We start from the raw sequence: 24,492 nt of genomic DNA, 5'->3' as shown, positions 1-24,492 counted from the left end.
CGGCTGTATATATATATATATATATATATATATTGATTGTTTCTGATACACTTAGCATGAAATTGTCATAAACACCAACAGAGGAGTTAGACTGTAAACTTTCTGTGGTTTATTTCTCCCGCCTGTGGATCATCTCAACACGGGGCTCTCCAACCCACCATTCAGCAGGCCAGATCCTCATCGACAAAAAAACAAAACAAACAAAAACTAAAGACATCCCTTTGACAGATAGAAACGCACACGCTCACACATCTCTAGACGTGATCCTGTTATCCCATACAAATACTTAAATGTTATCTTCAGTTCATCTCCTCTTCTGTAGTTCATGTAGATTTGACAATATTTAGACCATTTTAGAAATTGAGAATTTTAGAATCGTAAAATGTGGAGTATTAGAACCTTTACAATCTAAAATCATAATTTCTTGGCTGAAGAAATATTGAACATTAAAGACCAGGACATGAAGAGTGCAGTATTTGTATTTGGGCAGGGTCAAACATTTTTAAGGGTAAAAAACAATCAGGATTGTTTCCTAATTTTCAAGACAAATCTCAACACTTCACTTTGATCTTCCAACCATTGTCCTCCTTTCTCATCTGAGCAGCACTATTCAGTCTTAGTTTCTTGTTTTTTTCTGATATGACACGAGATCGGAGTGACTGGATTCACAAAAGTGAAATAACAGATCAACAATAAAATCTGAAATGCAAAACATAATTCTGAATCAATCTCTTTAGGCTCACACCTAAACACATGAGTTGAAATGTGGCTTGTAGTTTCTCTTAAAGCCAGACACTGGCCACTATCATGTTCAGATGACAACTTGCTGAATTAAAAGGAATGTGTCTACACATCAGTAATACTTTGAAGTGAAAATAAACACAGACGAAATATCAAACAAAAGTAAATGCAGTCAATCTCTCTGACACACTTAAACAGTGACACCAAGCCCTTGTTGGATGATATGACAAAATATGTTCCATCTCTTCCTGATGAACCCATGTGCTTATGGGTAATGCAACTTATGTTACCAAGGCAACCATTTTAATCAAATTGTGTCAAACTGCCATTATACCTTTTGGAGAGACAACAGTCCTACAAGAGTGAAAAGTGCATTCATGTGGTACCCAAAAATGCAGAAACCAAGAAAAGTATCTGGTGTAAAAAATGTTGCATGAACACTGACGATATGAAACGTTTCCTATAAAGTCCTTGATAATCCGTCATCCCGTTGGTTGATTATAGATTATAGATCAGTGATCGATTGATTGACAGGTGTCAGTATTTGTCAATGGCCAGTGGGGGGAGCCCTTGCTTCTCAGCTTGGGCGAATAGACAGCAGTCCACTAACATCCACAGACACTGTAGGAAGATCCATCCTGATATGTAACACACTCAAAGACATGCACACACATGCGCTCAGACACACACATATTAGCCTCTCCTTCATGTGCTAAACACCCTTCATTTCTAAAAGGCTTAATTAAATTAAAAGGGCGAAACTCCTCTGTGGAAAACTGTCTGGTCCACACATTCTCAACACAGACACACACACACACAACACACAATGATACTCTAAAAGGGAGCCGTTCTCGTAAACATAACCAAATCGCCCCCTCCTCCTCAAACGAGGAGGCCAGGGCATCAAACTCAAGTGTTCTATCCAACGAGTCTCTCCATCTTTCGCTCATTTCGGTGGAGTGATGGGAGATTCATATACATATGCAGTTCTGTTTGTATAGATCTATTAAAGGCAGACCACCAGGTATTGAGAGAAAAGCAGTCCTCTCTCTCTCTCTCTCTCTCTCTCTCTCTCTCCTCTTTACATCCGTGTGAGAGTCGGTCCATCTGACCCTCAGTGTGCTTGCGTGTCTCAAAATATTTCAGGCAGTGTGACGTTGCGGAGCAGCCACTGCTGTGATCGGACACCGGTGCAGTCCCTGACGCTGGGCACCTGACTGTCATCTTCAGAGGCCTTATCCAAACACTGATTACTGTTCACGTGTACCAGACTCAGCTTCTGCAGAACAGAGGGACACATACAGTATATACTGTCAGAGAGACATAAGATAGCTCTCACACATATACACTATTCTGTACAATTTAAGAATAGGCTTGTCATTTCAAACCTGTATGACTTTTATTTCGCGCAACACAAAACAAGATATTCTGAAGAATGTTGGTGATCGAACAACGCCGGTGCCCATTCAATTCTATTGTATGGACACAAAAGCAATGCAAGTCAAAGGGGAACTGCTGCTGTTCGGTTACCAACATTTTTTCAAATATCTTCTTTTGTGTCCTGCAGAAGAAAGAAAGCCATACAGACTGGAAACGACAAGAGTACATTTTCGTTTTGCGTGAACTGTCCCTTTAAGAATTAGCATGTGTTAAATTTCAGCTAGTGGCTGAAATGAAGAATACAATTATTTTGTGTTTTAAATATTTTCAAAACAATAACAAAGATGTAGCTTTATGATGCATGAAATGATGAGAGTTTATCTCCACTGGTAGTGAAAATCAATGCAATGAGATTCACAAATCATCTTCATAGATGACGTCATGAAATCAACTTTATGATGTCATACATGAACAGAAATGTCAGAACAGAAAAGCGTTTAGAAATTACGTTGGATCACATGACTAACTGATGTGATTTTCTTCATTTTTACAATTTTTCATGAGACTCACTGTTTTGCCAAAGTTTCTATGGCGGTAAAAGTGGAAATGGGGGATAACACATTTAGGACCATTGACAGGCAATTTCTCTGGATTTAAATGTTGTTGGAAACATTTAAGATAATGTAAGTACATGAGTAAACAAAATATGTAATTCTGTGTTAGTAGTTTTTAGATATTTTAATACAAAAATACAGCCCAAACTCACATGAATTGGAACAATTTACGAGGTGGCCAATTCGTATGAATGCGTACAGTGTAAAGCATGCAAAAACAAACAATATGTACAAAAAGGAATAGTGAAGCCCCACCTCTAAACTAAACCATCACTGGCGCAAAAGCAAATGTCTCTAAAGCTTCATATGAAATAGCCACCTTGTAAAACAGTTCCGAACTGCAGTGAGAATGTGTTGCAAAAATCTTACATATTGTGCCTTTAAATGTCTTCAAGTTGTTTCTCTCGAATAATGAAAATTGATCAGTAACACCAAAATCAGTTGATAACACTTTCACTTAATTGTTCCATAGACATAAGAAATAACTAGACCGCCCGTTGGCTGCTGGATCGTGCGTCAACGGCGCCGCCATATTAGGGGTGGCAACCTTCAACTACAAACACATGCAAGTGAATGGCGGTGCTGCGGTTTTTCTGGGTAAAACACAATTTCTCAACCGATTTCAATACTATACAACTTACGTGGAGTACAGGTATGTTTCGGCTCCAGTTATCGACGGTAAATTTTTCTAAGTCTAAATATTGAGATTTTAGGTATCTAGAGACACGATGTATTTGTGCTGCACGTATATCCTAAACCACTGACATGCGTTTAGAAATGTAAACGTTATTGTGCTTTTAATACCGAAAAAGCGCAGCTCCCCTGTTTACTTGCATTTGTTTACATGCTACTCTTGCCTCGACCAATATGGCGGCGCCGTTGACGTTTCGCAGCAGCTGACCAAAGCAGCCAATGTGCGGTCTAGTATTTCTTACGTCTATGAATTGTTCAAGGTGAGTGCAGTGCATTATGGAATTATTATGCGTAATAATATATTAATATATAAGTTTGTATACAGCACATTATGGCAAATGTAGGTCATCCAGGTATTCCACGCAGACCGCGCACAGCATTTATACTGTAATACAATAGCACTAATAATAGATAGTATGGCATTCATACCCACACTATACATTACACGGATGGATGGACATAAAAACCTGCACGCTTTAAGGCATAGATAAATTGTCAATGCACAGGGATTTCTTTACAGCAGGAACGTGTGCATTGGACCTTAGGTGATCCGAACGCTCTAGTGTTTCAGTCTAGCGGGAAGCATTAAGCCACACAGATACAATTAGGATAGCGGTGGAACCTACACGAGTTTAAGGTGTGAGGGCACGTGCGCGCACAAAGATGAGTTTGTGATGGTAATGTATGGTAATATATGCAGCAGTGGTGCTCCGGTGGCAAGAGATTTCCTGATTTCTCTCTCTCTCAATCTCCCTTCCAGTCTTGTCTCTCTCTTCCCACGAGAAAAACCCAACCTTTATCTGACAGTGCAAAGTCTCTGCTCAAGTTCTCTATTCTGTTCAGCTCTCCGTTTCTCCGGGCACGGGGCCAGCGTGGGGGCTTATGATGCGGTGTGTGTGTTGGGGGGGTGTTTGGGTGGTTGAGGGGTAAAGAGAGAAGCAGCTTTGGAGTAACAGGCGTCTTTACACCAATGGCAGTTGACTGCAGCCTTCAGCTTTCTCAGATCATGTGTAAAAGTTTTCAATAAGGTTCAATACATTTGTTTAGCTAACTAGCTAACATTAATTGACAATGCATTCATCTTTGTTCATTGTAAAATCAAAAGTTGTCAGTAAATGTTACAATTAACATCAGCGAAGATGAATAAATGCTGTTAAAGTATTGTTCATTTTTACATGGTAACATTATACAGTAGTAAAAAAAAATGTACGTGTTACCAGCTAATGCAAACTGTCTCTCAACAGGTCTGAAGTGGCGTTTTAACTACATACCAAAATAGAGCAGCGACGCCATGTTGAGACTGACTGAAAGGTTATTTAATCCAATTTAACTACATTTAACTACAACTACAAATTGTGTTTATAAGGGAAGCCATGGGGTGGATGTGTGTGTTCATGTACATTCATTACAACGATGACAGCATGGCCTGCAGACAGATAGCTTTAAAGGGTTAGCTGAATGTTGTTTGATGATATATGACATATACTGTATGAGGCAAGAAACACCCTAGAGGGACACAATACTTGAGGGCCACAGGACATACATTATTACAACTGATGAGCAGACTTGTTTTATACATATCAGACATCTTAATCTGTGTTTGGTGTGTTTATTGTGACCCAGGTGTCATTGTTTTTATGCTTTGAGCTTCATGTGACCATCTGAAGTATTTGAAGTATACAGACGTGCTAAAATTTGTCGGTACCCTTACAGCTCATTGAAATAATGCTTCATTCCTCCTGAAGAGTGATGAAATTAAAAGCTATTGTATCATGTATACTTGCATGCCTTTGGTATGTCATAGAATAAAGCAAAGAAGCTGTGGAAAGATATGAACTATTGCTTATTCTACAAAGATATTCTAAAATGGCCTGGACACATTTGTTGGTACCCCTTAGAAAAGATAATACATAATTGGATTATAGTGATATTTCAAACTAATTAGTTTCTTTAATTAATATCACACGTGTATCATTCATTCAGCCTATTTAAACAGAGAAAAGTAGTCACTGTGCTGTTTAGTATCATTGTGTGCACCACACTGAACACGGACCAGAGCAAAGGATAGATTTGTCTGAGGAGCTCAGAAAGAAAATAATAGACAAGCATGGTAAAGGTAAAGGCTATAAGACCATCTCAAAGCAGCTCGATGTTCCTGTGACAACAGTTGCAAATATTATTAAGAAGTTTAAGGTCTATGGAATTGTAGCGGCCGCAAGAGGAAAACCGACCCCAGATTGAACAGAAGGATAGTGCGAATGGTAGAAAAAGAACCAAGGATAACCGCCAAAGAGATACAAGCTGAACTCCAAGGTGAAAGCACGTCAGTTTCTGATCGCACCATCTGTCACTTTTTGAGCATGGAAGAAGACCCAGGAGGACTCCACTTTTGAAAGAAAAACATAAAAAAGCCAGACTGGAATTTACTAAAATCCATATTGACAAGCCACAATCCTTCTGGGAGAATGTCCTTTGGACAGATGAGTCAAAACTGGACTAAAAAAAATTAGGTTAGGGGTCCCATCATTTTTGACCATGAAATTTTCATTTGTTTTATTATTTACAATATTATGTTGAATAAAAAATCAAAAGCAAAGTCTGATTTCTATTAAATATGGAATAAACAATGGTGGATGCCAATTACTTGACAATCACTGTCAGTTTTAAGTTATTTCAGAGAAAATTGTGCATTCTTCGTTTTTTGTGGAGGGGAAACAACAAATTTGAGCACGTCTGTAAAGGGCCGTTCACATTATAACAATAACTATAACGATAACTATAAAAAGTAACGTTTTAAAAATCGTTCTTAATTCAGGAGAATAGCGGGGTTCACTCCATAACTATAACGATAAAGATACACAGAACGATATCGTTGGGATCACTTTCAGAACGATTTTTTTCCAGCTGATGAACGATAAAACCTACTGTCAGACAGTTTCTGGCAGATGATGTTTGACTATTGGTGATCGCAACGCAGCTTTTATGTCAGAATTAAAGACAACGGTGTGTTTACGGCGGGATATTATATATGTAACGCTTATGAGTCAGCAAGCTGGCAAAATATATGCTTTACGTCCCAGACATGAGTGCGCCTTCAGAGAAAGCATCCGGCCTTTGCTGTCATATTTTGGAGAAAAGACATTCGGGAATGAAAATGAAAGCATCAGCAGGTCATCTACATTCATTTTAGTGACTGAGAACACTGCAGCGCGCTGGCTTAAAATAAACATAACGTTATTGTTATCGTCCGCTGGTGTGGACGCAAATATAGTTGTAGTTACAGTTATCTTTATAGTTATCTTTATAATGCGTCTTTTTGAAATTTTGTATCTCCATATTTTGTGGTTTTTATTTTTTACCATTCATTATTATTATTATTAGTTACCCTTTATGTTTGTCACAGGGTTTTGTGAATATCTAACCAATAAAAAGTATTAAAAAGTGCATCAGAGGTTTCCCGAAGGACAGCAACAATGCAATATAAGAGTTAAACACCCAATAATGACTGCATAGTGTCTCACAAAACGTAGCTTAAACTCACCACCGGGTCATACTCCCAGAGCTGGTTCCCTTTCAAGTGATGGCACTTGAGCATCATGACAGGGCCGTTGAGCTTGGACACATCCAGGCAAAGATCATCAGTTCGGATCTCTTTATTGGCCGTGTAGGAGAAAACCTAAGCATACGGAAAAGGTCACAATAAGTCAGTGTCATTTCCCTGTCATCGTAAAACATCACCATCATTATTCAAACAGCGTTTGGGTTTCGAAGCGAGAGAGAGACGCCAGTGGCTGACCTGATTGCCGCCCATTCCGTGACAGTTGAAAATGCCCACTTTTTCATTTTCTTTTCTGGCCATGTTATCCAGGCACTGGTTAGTCTCCACATTACGGATCTGGAAGAGTACGGATCACACGGATAGATTAGACACAGTCAAATAGCTCTCCCGTATGAATGAACTCAGTCACGTCTCAGTCTCTGTGTCAAACATGCTTAATTACCCAAAGCTTATCGCACACCGAGGGTGGTGTGGGGGTGTATCGATGAACGGAGAGACAACTGTGCCAATCAAATACACAAACATGCGTCGGACGGAAGAAGAGACAGATTACTGCTGTCATCCACAACACTTATATACACATCAGGAAAAGTGACACGTACAACTTCACTGGCAGCGTGATATTATATGACTAACACAAACTCATTTTGTTCCAAGGATGTTTATTTTTACTGGAAAACAAGACTGCAAAAAGACTTTTTGCATTTGAAGTCTTCTATTGCTTAAAAGTGCAAAAAGAAAAAAAAAATGATTTGAAATTTGGTAGAAATATTGTTAGTAGTTCACAGAATAAAACAAAAATGACAATTTTACCTAAACACATACCTATAGTCAATTCAGAAAAACTGAAAAGAATTTTGAAATGGTCTCTACATTTTTACCGTGGCTGTATATACTATGTATGCTTATGTTCATAAACTTGCTACGGCCCGTTGTAAATTTAAAATGAGAACAATACATAACTAATACTTAAACTAATATTTAATAAAATTTGTCCTCAAAAGATCTCCCCTCGTCTTTGAAGAATTTCGCATACATATTTCCTTTGGTTTCTTTGTGAAACAAGAGCAATAGCAGGTCATCTACATCCATCTGTGAAACTGCAGAGCGTGAGCTTAAAACAAACATAACATTATCACCCGTCGGTGTGGGCCCTACTATAGTTATCCTTCTAGTCATGCGGCTTTCACATAGGACGCGGAATGCGCTGCTCTATGAAACCCATTCATTTCAAGGGCGGTTTGTTGCTGCGTCGACCAAAGCGCACGCGCAGCAGAGCGCACCACTGTCGAGCTTGCGCGCATGCCGCGGTCAAAGTTAAAAATAGTTAAACTTTTGCCTCTGCGCTCTGTGACGATTACCAGTGTTGGGTGTAACTAGTTACTAAGTAATTAGTTACTGTAATTTAATTACTTTCCCCTTGAAAAAATAAAGTAAGGGATTACTCTTATTTTTCTGTAATTTAATTACAGTTACTTTTGATGTAATTAAACTAAATACTTTGTGTAATATATGTGTGCGCAATAGTGGAATTGACATCAAAATTCAAAGTCTAACTTTAAAATCTGTGCTTTAATGTATAATTCTCACATTTGTAATACTTTGGTCAGTTAATAAGAGTACTTTATGTAGTTTAATATTATTTACTTGAATGAATTAAAAGAGCCGTTTTATGTCTATCCTTGAATCACTTAACTAATCAAGGTTGACGTAGGATATAGAAAGTAATCAGTAATAAGTAACTAAATACTTTTTGGAGAGAGTAATTTGTACAGTAATCTAATTACACTATTGAATATGTAATTATTAACTAGTAATTAATTACTTTTTCAGAGTAACTTACCCAACACTGACGATTACTCGCGCGGCCAATAGAAACGAGGCATCCAAGCCAAGCCTTTGTGGAAAACAAAATGGGTGAAAAGCTACTGTGTGTGTCGTATTTTCGGAACTGCACAATATAAATTTGCGCTTGAATAGGGACATCGGGAGAAACGCTGTGTCATGGAGACACAAGTTGGCATGTCAGGTGTGTTTTAAGTCAGGTAGCTTGTTGTAGGTAGGCAATATGCGTGTGAAATGGACACAGGCACCAGCAGCATGCCGTTTTTTTCCCTCCTCTTGCCTGTCATTGAAATAAAGCTCTTTTGCTATAGAAAATGTATAGAACTCCCGCTGTTTTGAAAACTCCGCCTACTTTGCTCTGGCCAGCGCAGCGCAAATCGAAGGGCTACGCTGAACCCAGCAGCCAGTGCAGCCCGCATCCTATGTGAAAGACGCAGTAGTGTAAACAGGCCTTTCCTCCATCACACTCAAGCATGAGTGAAAAGAGAAGGAACTACTGACAGACAGCAGCGATAGAGACTCAAGCAGACAGAGTCAAAGAAAGTGAGTCTCAAACATCAGAAACGACATGCATGTTTAATTCATAAGATTGTCTGAAAGAGAGAGAGGAAGAGATGGACAGATGGAATGAAAGAGAGCGGGCGAGAGACGGGATAGGAAACACGACGATGACAGAATAGAGGAGACTGGGACAGAATAAATGTCTCTCATTTCCTTAGTAAAGTGACCGAATAAAAAACGTCCCATCAATGGTGTGACACACAGTCATCCCTGTGACTGTGTGCTAATTCACACCTGCTAATCTTTAGCACACACTGTTTATCACATCACGTAATGCATTCGCTCTCATAGTGTGTGTATGTGTGTGTGTGCGTGTGTGTGTGTGTGTGTGTGTGTGTGTGCGTGTGTGTGTGTGTGTGTGTGTGTGTGTGCGTGTGTGTGTGTGTGTGTGATACGCACCTCTCCAAGGGAGTAGTAGTGCCGTGGTATCTGGGAGTCTGGGTAGACATTCTCTAGGTACCAGGAGAAGGGCTTACACTGCAGCCTCTGTCTCAGAGATGTTCTGGATGAGATGTCTCCATAATCCACCTTCGTCACACCTGCCACGCGCAAGGACCATTAAACAAAACAAAAAAAAGTTTGCGTGGAGCTTGTGTGCAAAACAGTTTTTAAAGGGATTGTTCACCAAGAAATAAAAATTCTGTCATCTTTTATTCACCCTCATGTTGTTCAAAACCTGTTTATGACTCTTTTGCTGCCAGGCAAACATTTCAAGTACAACTGAAATTGACCTCTCACCACCAAACCGCACGATTTTTATTCATGTACAGTATCACGAATTGTGAAGGTCAAGTTGAAGTTGAATACTTCAACTTCAAAAGGACGAGCAATAGTGACGTTTGCCTCACAGCACTAACAAGCCAGAGAGATTCTATACAGGCATGTACATAGAGGAAGAACACAATACAGTGAGACAGATAGCTGAGCTACACTGGACGCTATTGACAGTGACGTTAATATCCGTTATCCAACATTTTATGAGTCAATACCGCTCTACCGGCCGTGAGGGCTGATAACACGGACGCGCACACACACACACACACACACACGCACACACACACACGCACACACACACACGCACACGCACACACACACACACACACACACACACAGTAACAGATACAGACAGACACAGAAAGACAGCAACTCAGCTGAATAAAAAACAAGGACAGATCAAGAAACAGGGGGATAAGGAAACATTTTTAAACAGCAATATTATATTTTTGAGGTTTTTTTGTGTGTGTTTATCATGCAAACGTGTGTGACTGACCAGGTGAGATGATGTAGAAGAAGTTCTTGAACTCATCCATCCAGACCTCTGCCAGCCGTCTGTTGTTCTTGTTGATGATCTGACCAGTTCCTCCAGGGAACGTGTAAGGAGTCGCTTTACGGAACACGTGACCCACGTGAGAACATGTGACGATTTCAAGAGTTCCCCCGCACTGCCAGATCTGTGAGACAGTTCCAGTTCTTTAATCTGACTGGCTAAGCAGCATTTTAAGAGTGCTGATATTTAATATAACTTTTACTGTCTGTAGTACTTTGTCTGTCTGAATGTGATGTTCAGCTTGGATTGGGAATGAAATCGCATTTGCTTGGCAACACGCAAAGCTTGATGCTTTGGCAATATTAAAACTGTACCAAAAGAGGCCAGAGGAAACCAGACAACTAAATGGCCAAATTTTGTCTAAAATGTAAAAACTCTTTGCATATAAAAACAATATCACACGTACAATCGTGCTGAATATAATATGAATATAATCCATCATCTGCCAATCTGATGTTCAGAAAAAAGTTATTATAGTTTTGTGTAAGTTTTATTGTAGTTTTATTAATATTTATGTTTAGTGTTCATGTTCATTTAAGTAACATTTTTAGTCATTTTGTGATGTGCTTTTCTAATTTAATTATTTATGTGATAATTTAGAATCATTTATTTCAGATTTAGTTTTTTTTTAAATAATTTTAAGGCCTCACTTTCAGATATTTCATTTTTTTGCTAGAAAAACATTCCTACTTTTTGTTGAGTTGAATTTGTATATAATATATTTAGGCCCACATTTCATTCCATTTCAATTAACCGAGATGTTTTAATAGTTTTAGTAAACTACAATAATTTGAAAACAGCAAGATTATGAACATGATATTGTTTAAATATCTCCATTTTCAAAGCAAACGCTCTTGACGAAAGAATCAAAAGTGCATATACGAAGTGTAAACAGCAGGAATTATGGGTAGTAGGAAGCTAAATGATATCATCAGTAGTGAGACTGACCCTGAAGGAAATCTCCAGATTCTCTCCTCCCCAGATGTCCATGCCTGCGTCATATGTGCCAATCTCTTGAAAATAATCTCGGTCTATAGAGAAGAGACCACCGGCCATGGTGGGAGTCCTGCAGAGAAAAATAGGAGTGAGCAAAAAGAAGAAAGACTTGGATAAATTCTGTCATGCAAAACGGACCCTTGAGGGATGCAATCGCATCTCATAAAAGCAGCTTTGCATCTCTGCGTGTCACTCAAAGGAATGGGATCTTCAATGGAGGTCCCACGTTTACATGCGCCTATTATGGCAAAAACATATTTCTCTTCCTGTTTAAAAGTCTTTCTCTCTTGGTCCTTTGCCTCAGCGGGCGCTCTCTGTTCTTTCCTGCTTTGCCTCCATCTCGCCCCTGCAGCACGACTCATTTCCAGTCATGTTTTTCTCAAGAACCTGTTGTTGTTTTGCTCTCTCGTTGTTTCACGCTGCTTTGCTGCTCAGAAACCCAAGCTCTGAAGTGAAGGGAGGCAAAGCAAGGGCGGTGAGACTAAAAACAAAGCGAGCAGAGTGGCGTCAGAACTACTTTCTGATCAAAACAACGCATGCGTTTCGGAACAAAGAAATCCGGCAGCAAAAGGCTAACAGCTTCCCTGTTATGAGGTGAGGAGGTAAACAGACTTTCATCTCTGCAAAACACTTGTGTGGATTAAAACTCTTCTGTCTGTGTTAACCGCAGAGCGTTTAGCTGCAGGGCTGGTGCACAAGCTGCACTTTCATTTTCCATAGCTTTGAAGTGAATATAAAATACAGTGTTGGAAAGATTAAATAAACGTTTGTTTTACATTTAAAATGCTTTGGTCAAAGCCGTGACCTGGTGACACACGGCGCATATGTGGGTAATGTGAATCTGAATCACACACTATTGTGTTACCTGACAGGCAGAGTTCTGTCTCCTTTTCTGCGGTCCATCTCTCTCTGTGGTACTGGATACCAGCGGAAGTTCAGCTTCCAGTTAAAGCCTCCATACGTCATGTCAGACCCCGCCATGTACTCGAACGTGTCATCGCTGATCACGTCAATGATGGGACACACAACAGTTCTCCTGTGAACACACACATTTGTTTTTCTGTGGTGGGGTATTGACTTCTTGTTTTGACATCTATTGTTATACTTCCAAACAAGCCTTTGGGGCTTTGACATATGCTATGGTAGTGAAATTCATGTACAATGATATTTCAGTGTGGTACTTCCTAAAAATTTGGTAGTACCATGACATCATACTGTATATGAAACATTACCATACTGAAAAAACACAAGAAATTCAAATGGTTTCCGTTAAAATACCATTATGGACTATTTAAAACCATTACAAAATTCAAGTTTTGTAGTGTGTTTTGGCCATTATTCCAGTAGGATTTAATGGTGTTCTGCTGGTTCCCATCTGCCCCTGCTGAAAAAAACCATAGAAACCTAATAGAAACCATTACAGAAATTCCAATGGTTTCCATTAAAACACCATTATGAACCATTAGCTTTTTCCATTAAAACCATTACAAAATGCGTTTTTGTAGTGTGTTTTGGGCATTATTCCAATAGGATTTAACATCCCACCAGTAGAATCCATCACATACCAGTAAAACCATTACAGTTTCCATTAAAACCAATACAAATCCCTTTACAACCATTAAAACCATTATAACTTCTTTAATGGTTTCTATTGTTTTTTTTCAGCAGGGATCCCACCAATAGTTCATCACACACCAGTAGACACCAGTATAATGTTAATAATAATTCAAGGGTTCTATTGTTTTTACGGCAGGGTATGATAGTATCACAATACTTTTGGTCAATTTCTTAAGCTTAAGCTAAAATTACCCTTAAATTTCCATTAAAACATTATTTATTATGTTTATTAAATCATTCGAGTCTCCCCAATATCCTTAACATCTGATAGCCAAAACCTCACCCGCACACAAACATTAAGTTTTATTATACACTCTTCTTCACTGCATTCACCAACACGACCTCAGCAAAATAAATAAGTTTAGTCGGATACTGAATAGCCCTTGTTTATTTCTGAATTCAGCTGACACATGCTCACAAGCACACCTCTCTACACTCAAACAGATGCGGACGCAGATCAGAGGGGACGTTTGCTAAACTTGTGTCATCAATCAGCACAAAGCAGCCCACTGTGATGCTAATAGTGGCGATGATGATGGATCACACACACAGTCAGACACAAACACACACACACACACACACACACTTCACAAATCGAGCACTGCAGGCACACGCTTCTTTCCTAAATTCAGCATTCTGGAGCTTCGTCTACTAATGATGCCCCAACAGACCGCCTGAGGCAAGACAACACGGAGGATCAGCACGCGTGTGCGAGCATGTACACATGTGTACGGTCCAGAAGTGGGAAATCAAAGAATAAAGCCCAGATTACAGTTCATGTTTCTATACCTTACCATCTCTCCAGTACAGGCGCAAACATAGCCTGAGGCGAAAGCGAAGTAAAAAAAATGTAATACAGCATTGCGAGTAAACAAAGCACTAAGAGCTACTGATCTCTTTGAAAACCGGCGGACGCGAGGGTGTGTGTGAAAATGACTGGTTCTTTTATAGGTCCACCACAAACTGCAGAAATGAAATGAAAGGCATGTGAGCACGCGCCAGGTGTAACGTTTCAGCGCTTGTGGCCGCATTTATGTGCGAGATTTCAATCTTCTAATGGAATGTGATTTTCCAACCCAAGCTTAAATAAACATGTTAAAAATTGTAAAGGGGGTAAACAAGGAACGATATGAAACATGGGGGGGACACCATAACAAGCTGCTTGTAAATATTAATTAGGTGACACCACTCGCTCAATAGTTCTGTTTTGCTGAAAGGTAGACATTGGTAAGTAGGTGCTAGCCATAACCCAACCGCTAATGCATTCTTTTATTTCACTGCTAATGCTAGCAGGCAGCAGAGGCCTTTTAGTTTACCCAAAAGTTTTACTCACCCGCATGTCAAAAAACTGTATGACTTACTTTCTTCTGCAGAACACAAAATAAGAGATTTTGGAGAATGTTGGAAAGCAAGCAAATATCATTGGCCACCATTGAATACCAAAGCATCGACTCAAAACCACTGAGACTTCTTAAAATATCTTCTTTTGTGTTCAACGGATAAAAGAGACACATACTGGCTTTAAAAGACATGAGGGTCAGTAAATGAGGACAGAATTTTTATTTCTGGGTAACCTGTAACCAAGTCTTAAAGGTAATGTTTTACGAGGCTAGCAACATCTGGTTTCTTTTACACTGCCAAGGAACTCCTGAAATATGATGATTATGGGGCAGGGTGTGCGCCTCACTTTTAATAGCTGTGTAACGCCCACGATTACAAACAAATATCCAACACACAGCAGACATCTCGTCTTCATGGATATACAGTAACTGACATGTATCGGTGTCTGCGCTATCTGAGTACATCTGATGGCACACTGGGGTTTGTGGTTTGAGAATATTCCAGGTTGAAAAACATCACATTTGATAAGTGTTCCTACAGCACACATACACACACAGACATGATGTTAGTTCTTGTAAAAGAATCTCTGTGTCTTAAAGGATTTATCGTCTGCAGTGCTCTTCCTTTTCGTCCAATGTCTTGAAGTAAGTAAATATCAACCATCAAATAATGAATCCAATGGGAGCTGTAGCGCTTACTTGTCAAGTCTGATGCGTGCGAGCAGCGGCTCCAGCCAGCCGGTGGTGCATTCGCAATGGGCATCCAGGAAGGTGATCACCTGACCCGTGGAGATGGACGCCCCCTTCAACCGAGCACGGATCAGGCCGGAGCGTTGCTCCATCCGTATCACCCTAACAGGCACCTCCAACCGTCGCACGTACTGCTCCAACTGACGTTTCAGGAAGTCTACACACACAGAGAGGGAGGAAACATACAATTATACACTAGTAACACAGAGAACGCAGAACACAAAAGAAGATATTTTGAAGAAGCTTGATGAGCAAACATTGGCCCACATTGTATGGAAAAGAACACTGAAACATTTCACAAAATATCTTCTTTTGTGTTCCACAGACAAAAGACAAAGTCATATACCTGGTTTTGCATGACATGAGGGTGAATACATGTTGACAGAATTTTTAGTTTTGGGTGAACTATCCCTTTACATTAAACTGCCCAGCTAGCACGCGTACGTCTGTAAGACGTCTGCTAATGATTTGGAAAACATCTGCAGTGTAAAAACAGTTTTACACCCATTCTAAATCATAAACATCTTACAGACGTCATATAGATGTCTACAGCACAGTATATGGCATCTGACAGCAGACGTCTCTGAGACGTATTGCAGATGAGCAAACTATGTATTGCAGATGTCTTCCAGATATACTGTAAATGCAGACGTCAAACAGACGTCTGCCAGATGTAGTGTGCTATCAGGGTGCAGGTTAAAATCATAAAAAAGTCATTAAAGTGTCATAAATCATCTGATTATCATTGTGTCATCATTCTAATTTCATGACGAGATTCTCCAGAAGAAAACCGTGTTGTTGAATAAACATATTGGTGAAGCACACCGTTCTCCATCATCCATTCTCAAGCACTTCAATGATTGATCAAGTATGGCTCTACATAAGTGTCTGCTGTGGGTGGTTGAGTTCACGTTGCCGATGACTCAAACGCTGTTTTTGAGAGCTCTCAGCTACGAGAGGATCAACATGCTCAGCTGCACCAGCTATATTAAATTGTTCCTATTTCAGCTTCAGCTGTAGGATACCAAAGCGTTGCGTCGTTATCAAATAAGCTATTTTCAAGAACCACTGAATTGTCTGAGAGGATTCAAACCAAGGCAGATGCTGCAGAGGTCAGACTATGACCGTGAAAGAGAACAAAGCCAAACGAAGGAGAACGCCTTAGTATATTGGCCAAAGTGGCCGACAAGGTAATCTGTATATATTATGCATAAACCTAAATGGACAGTGCACACTAAAATAATTTTTTTTTAATGAAACAGAACAAAGTTATGCTTGTTTCAATAAAACCATTCAAAGGGATAGTTCATGTTCAAGTATGTTGTTTGGTTACCAACACTCTTCAAAATATATTATTTTGTGTTCTGCATAAGAAAGAAATTCATACAGGTTTGAAATGACAAGAGGGCGAGTAAACAATGACAGAATTTTAATTTTTGGATGAACAATCCCCTTAGTAATAAATAGGATAATAAGATGTGCATGACGGACCGAAACTCAGAAGAACTGGTACATGCCAAACGCGCACATGCATGTAATTACAAGGCTTTGAAAGCTTTGACAGGAGAACAAGTCTGTGCAATACGCTTCCACAGCAGCTTTATCTGCTCTCTCATGCTTTATTTGAGGTGCGATATGTGGAACAGAACACTCTGAACTAAATGTAGCTGCAGGAATTTCTCATTGCAAGCCCTCTTTGTGAGCCCCCTCACTCCAGAAACAGAAAGATAAAGCAGACAGATCAAGTGCTGTATTCAGCAGGGAGAGAAACAGCGATTGAACTTTCATTTTATGCCTCATGTTGCTGTCTGGAAATCTACTCTGTTTGTCTGTAAACTGCAGGAAGACATAAGCAATCAAATGTTTTCATCATCTTTAAAGGGACAGTTCACCCAAAAATAAAAATTCAGTCATGAATTACTTACCCTCGAGTTGTTTCAAATCTGTATACATTTCTTTGTTCTGATGAACCCAGAGAAAGATATTTGGAAGAATGCTTGTAACCAAACAGTTCTTGGACCCCATTGACTACCATAGTAGGAAAAATTACTTTATAATTGTTCTGCGGAACACTAAAGAAGATATTTTGAAGAATGTAGGACAGCTCTGGGGCAAGTTCTGGGGCACTTTTGACTACCGTTGTCATTTTTCCTACTATGGTAGTCGAAGAACTGTTTGGTTACAAGCATTCGTCCAAATATCTTTCTCTGTGTTCAACCGAACAAAAAGATTTGGCACAACTAGGGAGTGAGTAATTCATGACAGAATTTTTATTTTCATTTTGAATTTATCTCTTTATTCAAGGAATACAAATACACTGTTTTTACACAGTCAGTCCATAGGCTTGATCTTTCTATACGATGACAGTTCATAGTAACCATGGGCTGTAAAGCTCCACAAAGTACAAGAAATACCCAATCAAGTTACAGCATCACATCTTTCTCACAAGCCGATCAAATCCAGATTCCAAAAATTAAGTCCCATCTTGGTCTGTTTCACACAGACAAATGTCACATTATGGAAATTAAATTGAAGGGTTGTGAAAGCCATATCATTACATCAAAAACTGTGTCAAATTTGTACTCCACTCAACACTCGCTGCGTATATACGTGTCTAAATCTATGCATATGTAAATCAATATCCTGGCATATTCCTCTAGTCATTTAAGTGGAAATAAAGGGGAGGAGAAAGTGGGCGAGAGAGAGCGAGGAGGAGAGCGAGAGAGGACATCATTAGAGGACAAAATTGAGCAGCAGCTAGATGAGAGAAGGAATTTGGGTCTTTATCTCTCCACAGGAGCGACAGATTAGCACAGATGAGGTGGGGGGAGGATGGGGGGCTGGCAGCTATTCTTATGCAGGACGTGACCTGAGGAGTCAATCTATTACTGAACGAACTAGTGCACGTGTGTGTGCATGACAGAGAGAGAGAGACATCAATGTATATTTTTTTGCATAGGACAAAATGTTGCACCGGTTAGGAAGGAGTGTGTGTGCGTACAGGTGCAGCCTCCATTCTGGTCCCCATGAGGGAAAATAATGAATAAACATACAAAATGATGCTTATTAACCATGTAAACATGCATAAAGGTTTCTGTGAGAGTTAGAGGTGTGGTTTGGGGTATGGGATAGAAAATAGTAAGGTCAGAGTACTAAAAACAATAGATGTCTATCGTGCCACAAAGATACCGAAACAAATGTACGTGCGTGTGTGTGTGTGTGTAGCCACTTAACTATATTTTGTGGACAAATTTGTAGCCAAAAGTGAGCAAAACCTGACAAATCTGAGCAAAACCTTCATTGGGGACGTCCTCATTTTTCTAAAACATGATGAGAATATAGTAAATTAAGCTCTCAAAATTTTTTAAATGCAGAAAGTTTTCTTTTAGGGTCGGGTTTAAGTATGGGTTAGTTCAGGGGTTTTCAAACTTTTTCGTGCCAAGGACCCCCAAATATGATAAACCTTTTGCGAGGGACCCGTTTTTAAAATACACATCCATTTTTTGAGATAAATAGTTCATGTGGTATTATAATGAAAACATATTTGTAGAAATTAAACTGTAATAATCTTCTAACTTTTGCTGTCTTTTGTTTTTAAAAACAATTCTGGGGACCCCTTAGAACATTTAGGAGGCCCCCTGGGTTAGGTTATAGTGTTTATAACTAGCTGTGCATAAAAACAAAGTTTATGGGATGTGATGGCCTCATTTGATCGAGAAGTAAACGTGTGTCACTAGCTTCAAAACAATTCAACACCCAATGACTTCACAGTCTCTCAACAAACTCAGTTTTGATCTCGGCATAATCATTCCAGCTGCACATACAAATACACCACACCGACTGTAAAAACATTCACACAGCTTACTGAAAATCCAAACACACACATACTGTACTGTAGATCACTATCATACTTTGCTTAGGACAACAAAGTCTCCGGCTGCTGTTAAGCTTTAGAGAAACATCTGTTCATGTGTACACATAACCCAGGCTTCTTAACATCTGAGGTGATGTTTCCTGTGAAGCTGGGGATGACCACCGCAAGCCAGCGCAAATTAAGATAACATACACGCTCGAAAAAGTACAAAGCAGACCCTTACTTGTGAATCCACTAAAGAGGAAAAGATAGTTTTCTGTTACATTCACTATTTACCCTCCAATACAGACAACAACTGTAGGAAGAGAAATCATGGGAGAAATCAATAAAGAGAAAGAAACATGAAGGACAAAAGGGAGAAAAGGTTTGTATGCCCTTCGGATAAATAGTGCTCTTAAAACTGTAAGGTCAGCATTTCCACTCTTGTGTGAATGACTGAGGGTGTAAGTGAGAAACTCACATTGATATATTACACAAAGAGTGTGTGTTGTGTGTCAGACTACCACAAACGTTAAATAAATGATTGCTACAGAGTGTCGCAGGGATGATGTATTTTTGTAGGCCAACTTGGAAGTTAGCGCCACACTAGTTGCCTCGACCAAGAATTTTTCAGACATGGTAAGGCTTTGTAAAATCAAGCGGGATATTACTGGCGTGTTTTATGCCGCCAAAGTATTTACTGCTTTTGTCAACCACAGACCTTATTTCAGGCTTTTAACCAAAACCTTTGGGGACTTTGGAGTGAAGGAACTGGATGTGCTAAAATGCTAACTAACTTTCAAGTTTTGCATACAAAAATATGTCATCCCTGCGGCCGGCACCCTCTTGCAACCAAGCACACGTGTGCTGACAAACTGAGCTATGATGCTCATGAAGGCGGGTTTGAAACTGAACATTCCTCAATGCCCCCAAACCTCCTCACTATTAGAAAAGTAGGTTTTTGAAATGTGTTTGTGCCCATAGAGTCACACTGCTGTGAGCGGTTTAGCCGGCTGTCCGAGTTTGTGAGGAAATATTCACCCGACAGCGATCCACTCCAAGCCGGGTGTCACAGGCCACTCGCAAAGGGATTTCACAGTCGTGACTGTGATGCCCGAGGCCGAGACTTCTGCAGAGGTCATGTATCCAGGGGTCAAAGGCACTTCAGAGCAGCTGCCATGGAGTCACTGCCAGCCACCATTTCTGCACATTTCTACAGCACGGTAGCTCAGTGGTTGGAGCACGGCACTAACAATGCCAAGGTCATGGGTTTGTTCCCAGGGATTGCATATACTCAGACACAAATGTATAGTATAATGCAATGTAAATCGCCAAATGCATAAATGTGACCCTGGACAACAAAACCAGTCTTATGGGTCAATTTTTCGAAACTGAGATTTTTACATAATCTGAAAGCTGAATAAATAAACTTTAAATAGATATATGAGTTGTTAGAATAGGACAATATCTGGCTGAGATACAAGTGTTTAAAACTCTGGAATTTTAGAGCGCAAAAAATCAAAATATTGAGAAAATTGCCTTTGAAGTTGTTCATCAGGGGCACTGTGGCAGACCATCCACTCACAAAAATAAAGTTTTTATATATTTAAGGCAGGACATTTACAAAATATCTTCATGGAACATGATCTTTACTTAATATCCTAATGATTTTGGGCATAAAAGAAAAATCGATAATTTTGACCCACACAATGTATTTTTGTCTTTTACTAAAAATGTTCCCGTGCTACTTAAGACTGGTTTTGTGATCCAGGGTCACAAATGTAAATGTAAATTACCATCAGGTCATTAAGTCCTTATGTTAGTGTGTGTGCGAATGCACGGGGGGGGGTTTATTGACAGCGTAATTCCAGGTATATATTCATTACACCTACTAATCCCATAATCTAGTCAAATTACAGGTTAGTGCAGCAGACAATGACAAAAGAGAATAGAGTTATACACCCACACACACCAGCAGACACACAATAGACTCTCACTCGCTTTTTCTCGATGTGTGTAAATGTGTCCTAACAAACACACTTGCTTTTCATGGCGTAAATCTATGGAGCCCGCCAGATCACGGAGAAAAAAAAGATCTGCAAATCCATGGCCAGTTTTGTAATTCGTTCACTCAGTTTAAAAACTGTATTTACAGATTCTAAATGTAAAAGCTCCTCCAGGAATATTAACGAATATTGCACATTGCTGTACAAAACTGTGGTCAGGTGACCAGACGGGCTCCGTATAAATCAAATTTCACCGGCCATCTTTTTCCTCTAGATGTGTTTTGTTCCCTACGCACACACAAACACGTACAGTACTAAAAAACCGGAGCTGAAATGATGGGAGAATTTCTGAAGCGTGGAAACAAAACCATGTCATTATCTCCGTGGCGCTGTGATACAATGTGCTCATCCTAACATAAATAAATACAGACACAGACAAATCTGTCATTTAGTGTGTGCTTATGAGATTTTTCTATTTCCAGCATAATTTCCTTTGTAAAAACGATTTACACTCTTATGAGTTTTGAAAACATTATGAGAGAATTGTCATGTTTGTTTGAATTATCTTTAACAAGCCTCAGTAATCATAAAAAGGTCTCAACAAACACACTCACCTCTCTCGCTAGCATCATCCACCAGCACGATTTCCTCCAGCAGTTGTCTTGGTGACCTGTCAATGACGCTGTGGACTGTTCGGAGCAGAGTGGTCCATGCTTCATTGTGGAATACGATCACCACGCTGGTACGAGGGAGATCGTCCTGATACACCTTCGTCTTACATCTGCAAAGCACAAAGAGCCAATGAGAATGAATGAGCTGTAAAACAAAACAAATAAAACCCAACGACTCTAACCAATCGACAACAAGATAATCATCAATCCAGTTGCACAATTGTCCTAAACTCAACTGATACCACATGAAACTAACTCTCGTGCACACACACACACACACACACACACACACACGCACAGCACGCGCACAGCACGCGCACACACACACACACACACACACACACACGCAGTGAGCCGCAGTGGGTATCAAGAGCTTCAGAAAGCATTATCTGAGATGAGATTGGCACTTATAACAAACACACAGGCTGATGAGTGGAGAGCTGATGGAGAGACTGGGAAAGCATCTAATCTACTGTGAGAAGCTCTTAAAACAGAAAACAGGTCTGATCTCAACTCACTAAGATGTGTGAGGTCTGATCTGTAGTGTGAATGAGCTAACAATTATCATTCCCTTAGAGAGAGAAACAACAAAACCCTCTTCCTACATTTCTAGCTTTGTCTTATTTGTTTCACTCTATGTAATTTTCCACTATGGACTTTATTCTCTGTAAACATTAAGTGTTTGCACTGCTGTTATTGTACTTTGCATTGCACGCATTGTGTACAGCCCAGCTGCAAATGGTCTGGCGATGCACCTTTGTTATGCAGCACACTTAAATTGAAAATTGAGAGGGAGAGAGAATGCAAGAAGGCTTGAAATTGCAATAAATCCGGTCATTTCGAAAAGTTACACATTCCACTTCTCGACCTCCTAATTGGCGTTAAAGGATATGTTGACTGTTTGCGGATTATGTAACTGTAGGGTACTGTGCCAGCCTGTGCCTGGTTAGAAACAGGAAAGCAAGTGTATGTTGTATTTGGAGAGCTAAAGTGAGACACAAGCCCCCACTTCCTGCCTCGTTTCCTGTTTGCCCTGGCACAGCTGACCCAAAAATGACAAAACATCCAACACATGCACCAACACAAAACAACATTCTCGGGTAAACTAGAGAAAAGACACAAAATGAAATAATCACACGGTATTTTCAGATCTAGTTCATACTTTATTTGCCTTTATACACCCCTATAATTCTCCCATATCTTATCTGCATAACAGCTCCCAACCCACTCGATTTCACAAACCACACACAAACACGCCATTAATTACAAGTAGGTGAGGGGTTGTAGCCCATCATGTCTCATCACTGTGGTAACACAGACCCTCACTGGCCCCATCTTTCTTAAACTCATCAGCCCAAGTCTCTGGAAACACATACAGACGGACGTATGCATGCACACACACACACACACACACACACACACACACACACACACACACACACACACACGCACACATAGAGCGAGCGCTCTTTTTAAAGTCATTAACCTGATGTCAACTCTCAGCACCCCAGACAACAGTTTAATTTGCAGCCAAGGCGTCTCTCATTGGTCAGCCCCGTTACCTGCCTGATTAAAATGGGACACAGATTCCTCTTTCGTTCGCGCATTCTCTCCTACGTAGAATCTCTCTTTGAAGACCTCAAAAATAGAGCTTTAGTGCATATAGCTGTAAGTTCTAGCTTTGAATTTATCTTCTATTATCTTTATTTATATTCTGGTTTATGTACTGTTATACATTGATAAAATGAGCAGATATACAGCCGCAGAAATAATTAAGAGACCATTTTAAAATTATGTTCAGTTTTTCTGAATTGAATTTTTGTTTCATTCTTCGAATTACTAACAGTATTTCTACCAATTTTCCAATAAAAATATTGCTTCTATCTGCATTTATTTGCAGAAAATGAAAACTGGAGAAACAGGTCGAAATAACAGAAAAGATGCTCTGTATTTTTTCAGACCCCAAATACTGCAAAGAAACAAGTTCATATTCACTTTTATGCAGTACAACAGTAATATTTGTACATGTATTTAGGAAAAATTCAAAAACTATTTTTTATGTGATAACCTTCATTTTATCACAGTGTTCATGTGTCTTTCGCATTGCTGTTGGATGACTTTATGTCACTCCTGGGGTTTGATTTTGGAATGGTCTCTTAATTTATTCCGATGCTGAATATGCATTTATTTTTTCCTGTGAATTTTATTTCCTGTACATTTCGTTGGCGAAACCACCTGTGACCAACCAGTAAGTAGCCAATCATAATTCATGGCTGTGGTGTAACTGATATAAAAATTACTATTTTTGAAGCCTTTTATTAAATATCACTTTGCTTGTCATGCAATTTTAATGGGTGTTAAAAAATCTATTTATCGCAGTAGGGAGATTATATATTAATTCCCGCTGATCAGCACACACAACTTGATCCAACTGAGAGGTGAGTGGGTGAGAGGCAGCACATATGCCTGGCCATGTGTGTAAGACTAAATCACAGAATATCAAGACTATATCACAGAAAAGAATAGCCGATCAAAAAAT

General features: G+C 39.6%; 1 protein-coding gene across 1 annotated transcript in view; it reads right to left on the bottom strand.

Annotated features, from left to right (window-relative positions):
* Nucleotides 1-24,492, bottom strand: part of galnt1 (UDP-N-acetyl-alpha-D-galactosamine:polypeptide N-acetylgalactosaminyltransferase 1) — a 75,836-nt gene continuing 51,344 nt past the window's right edge. The window contains exons 5-13 of the mRNA XM_057341074.1: nt 21,897-22,063; nt 15,373-15,580; nt 12,582-12,752; nt 11,669-11,786; nt 10,664-10,844; nt 9,793-9,932; nt 7,225-7,323; nt 6,970-7,104; nt 1-2,020 (exon numbers count right to left, since the gene is read on the bottom strand). Of these exons, the coding sequence (XP_057197057.1) occupies nt 1,874-2,020; nt 6,970-7,104; nt 7,225-7,323; nt 9,793-9,932; nt 10,664-10,844; nt 11,669-11,786; nt 12,582-12,752; nt 15,373-15,580; nt 21,897-22,063 (1,366 nt within the window). The 3' untranslated portion in view covers nt 1-1,873. The remainder of the gene's footprint in view (nt 2,021-6,969; nt 7,105-7,224; nt 7,324-9,792; nt 9,933-10,663; nt 10,845-11,668; nt 11,787-12,581; nt 12,753-15,372; nt 15,581-21,896; nt 22,064-24,492) is intronic.

This window comes from Triplophysa rosa, linkage group LG8 (assembly GCF_024868665.1).
Source record: "Triplophysa rosa linkage group LG8, Trosa_1v2, whole genome shotgun sequence".
NCBI classification, from domain to species: domain Eukaryota; kingdom Metazoa; phylum Chordata; class Actinopteri; order Cypriniformes; family Nemacheilidae; genus Triplophysa; species Triplophysa rosa.
The sequence above is the reverse complement of the archived record's forward strand: the minus strand, read 5'-3'. Positions and strand labels throughout refer to the sequence as shown.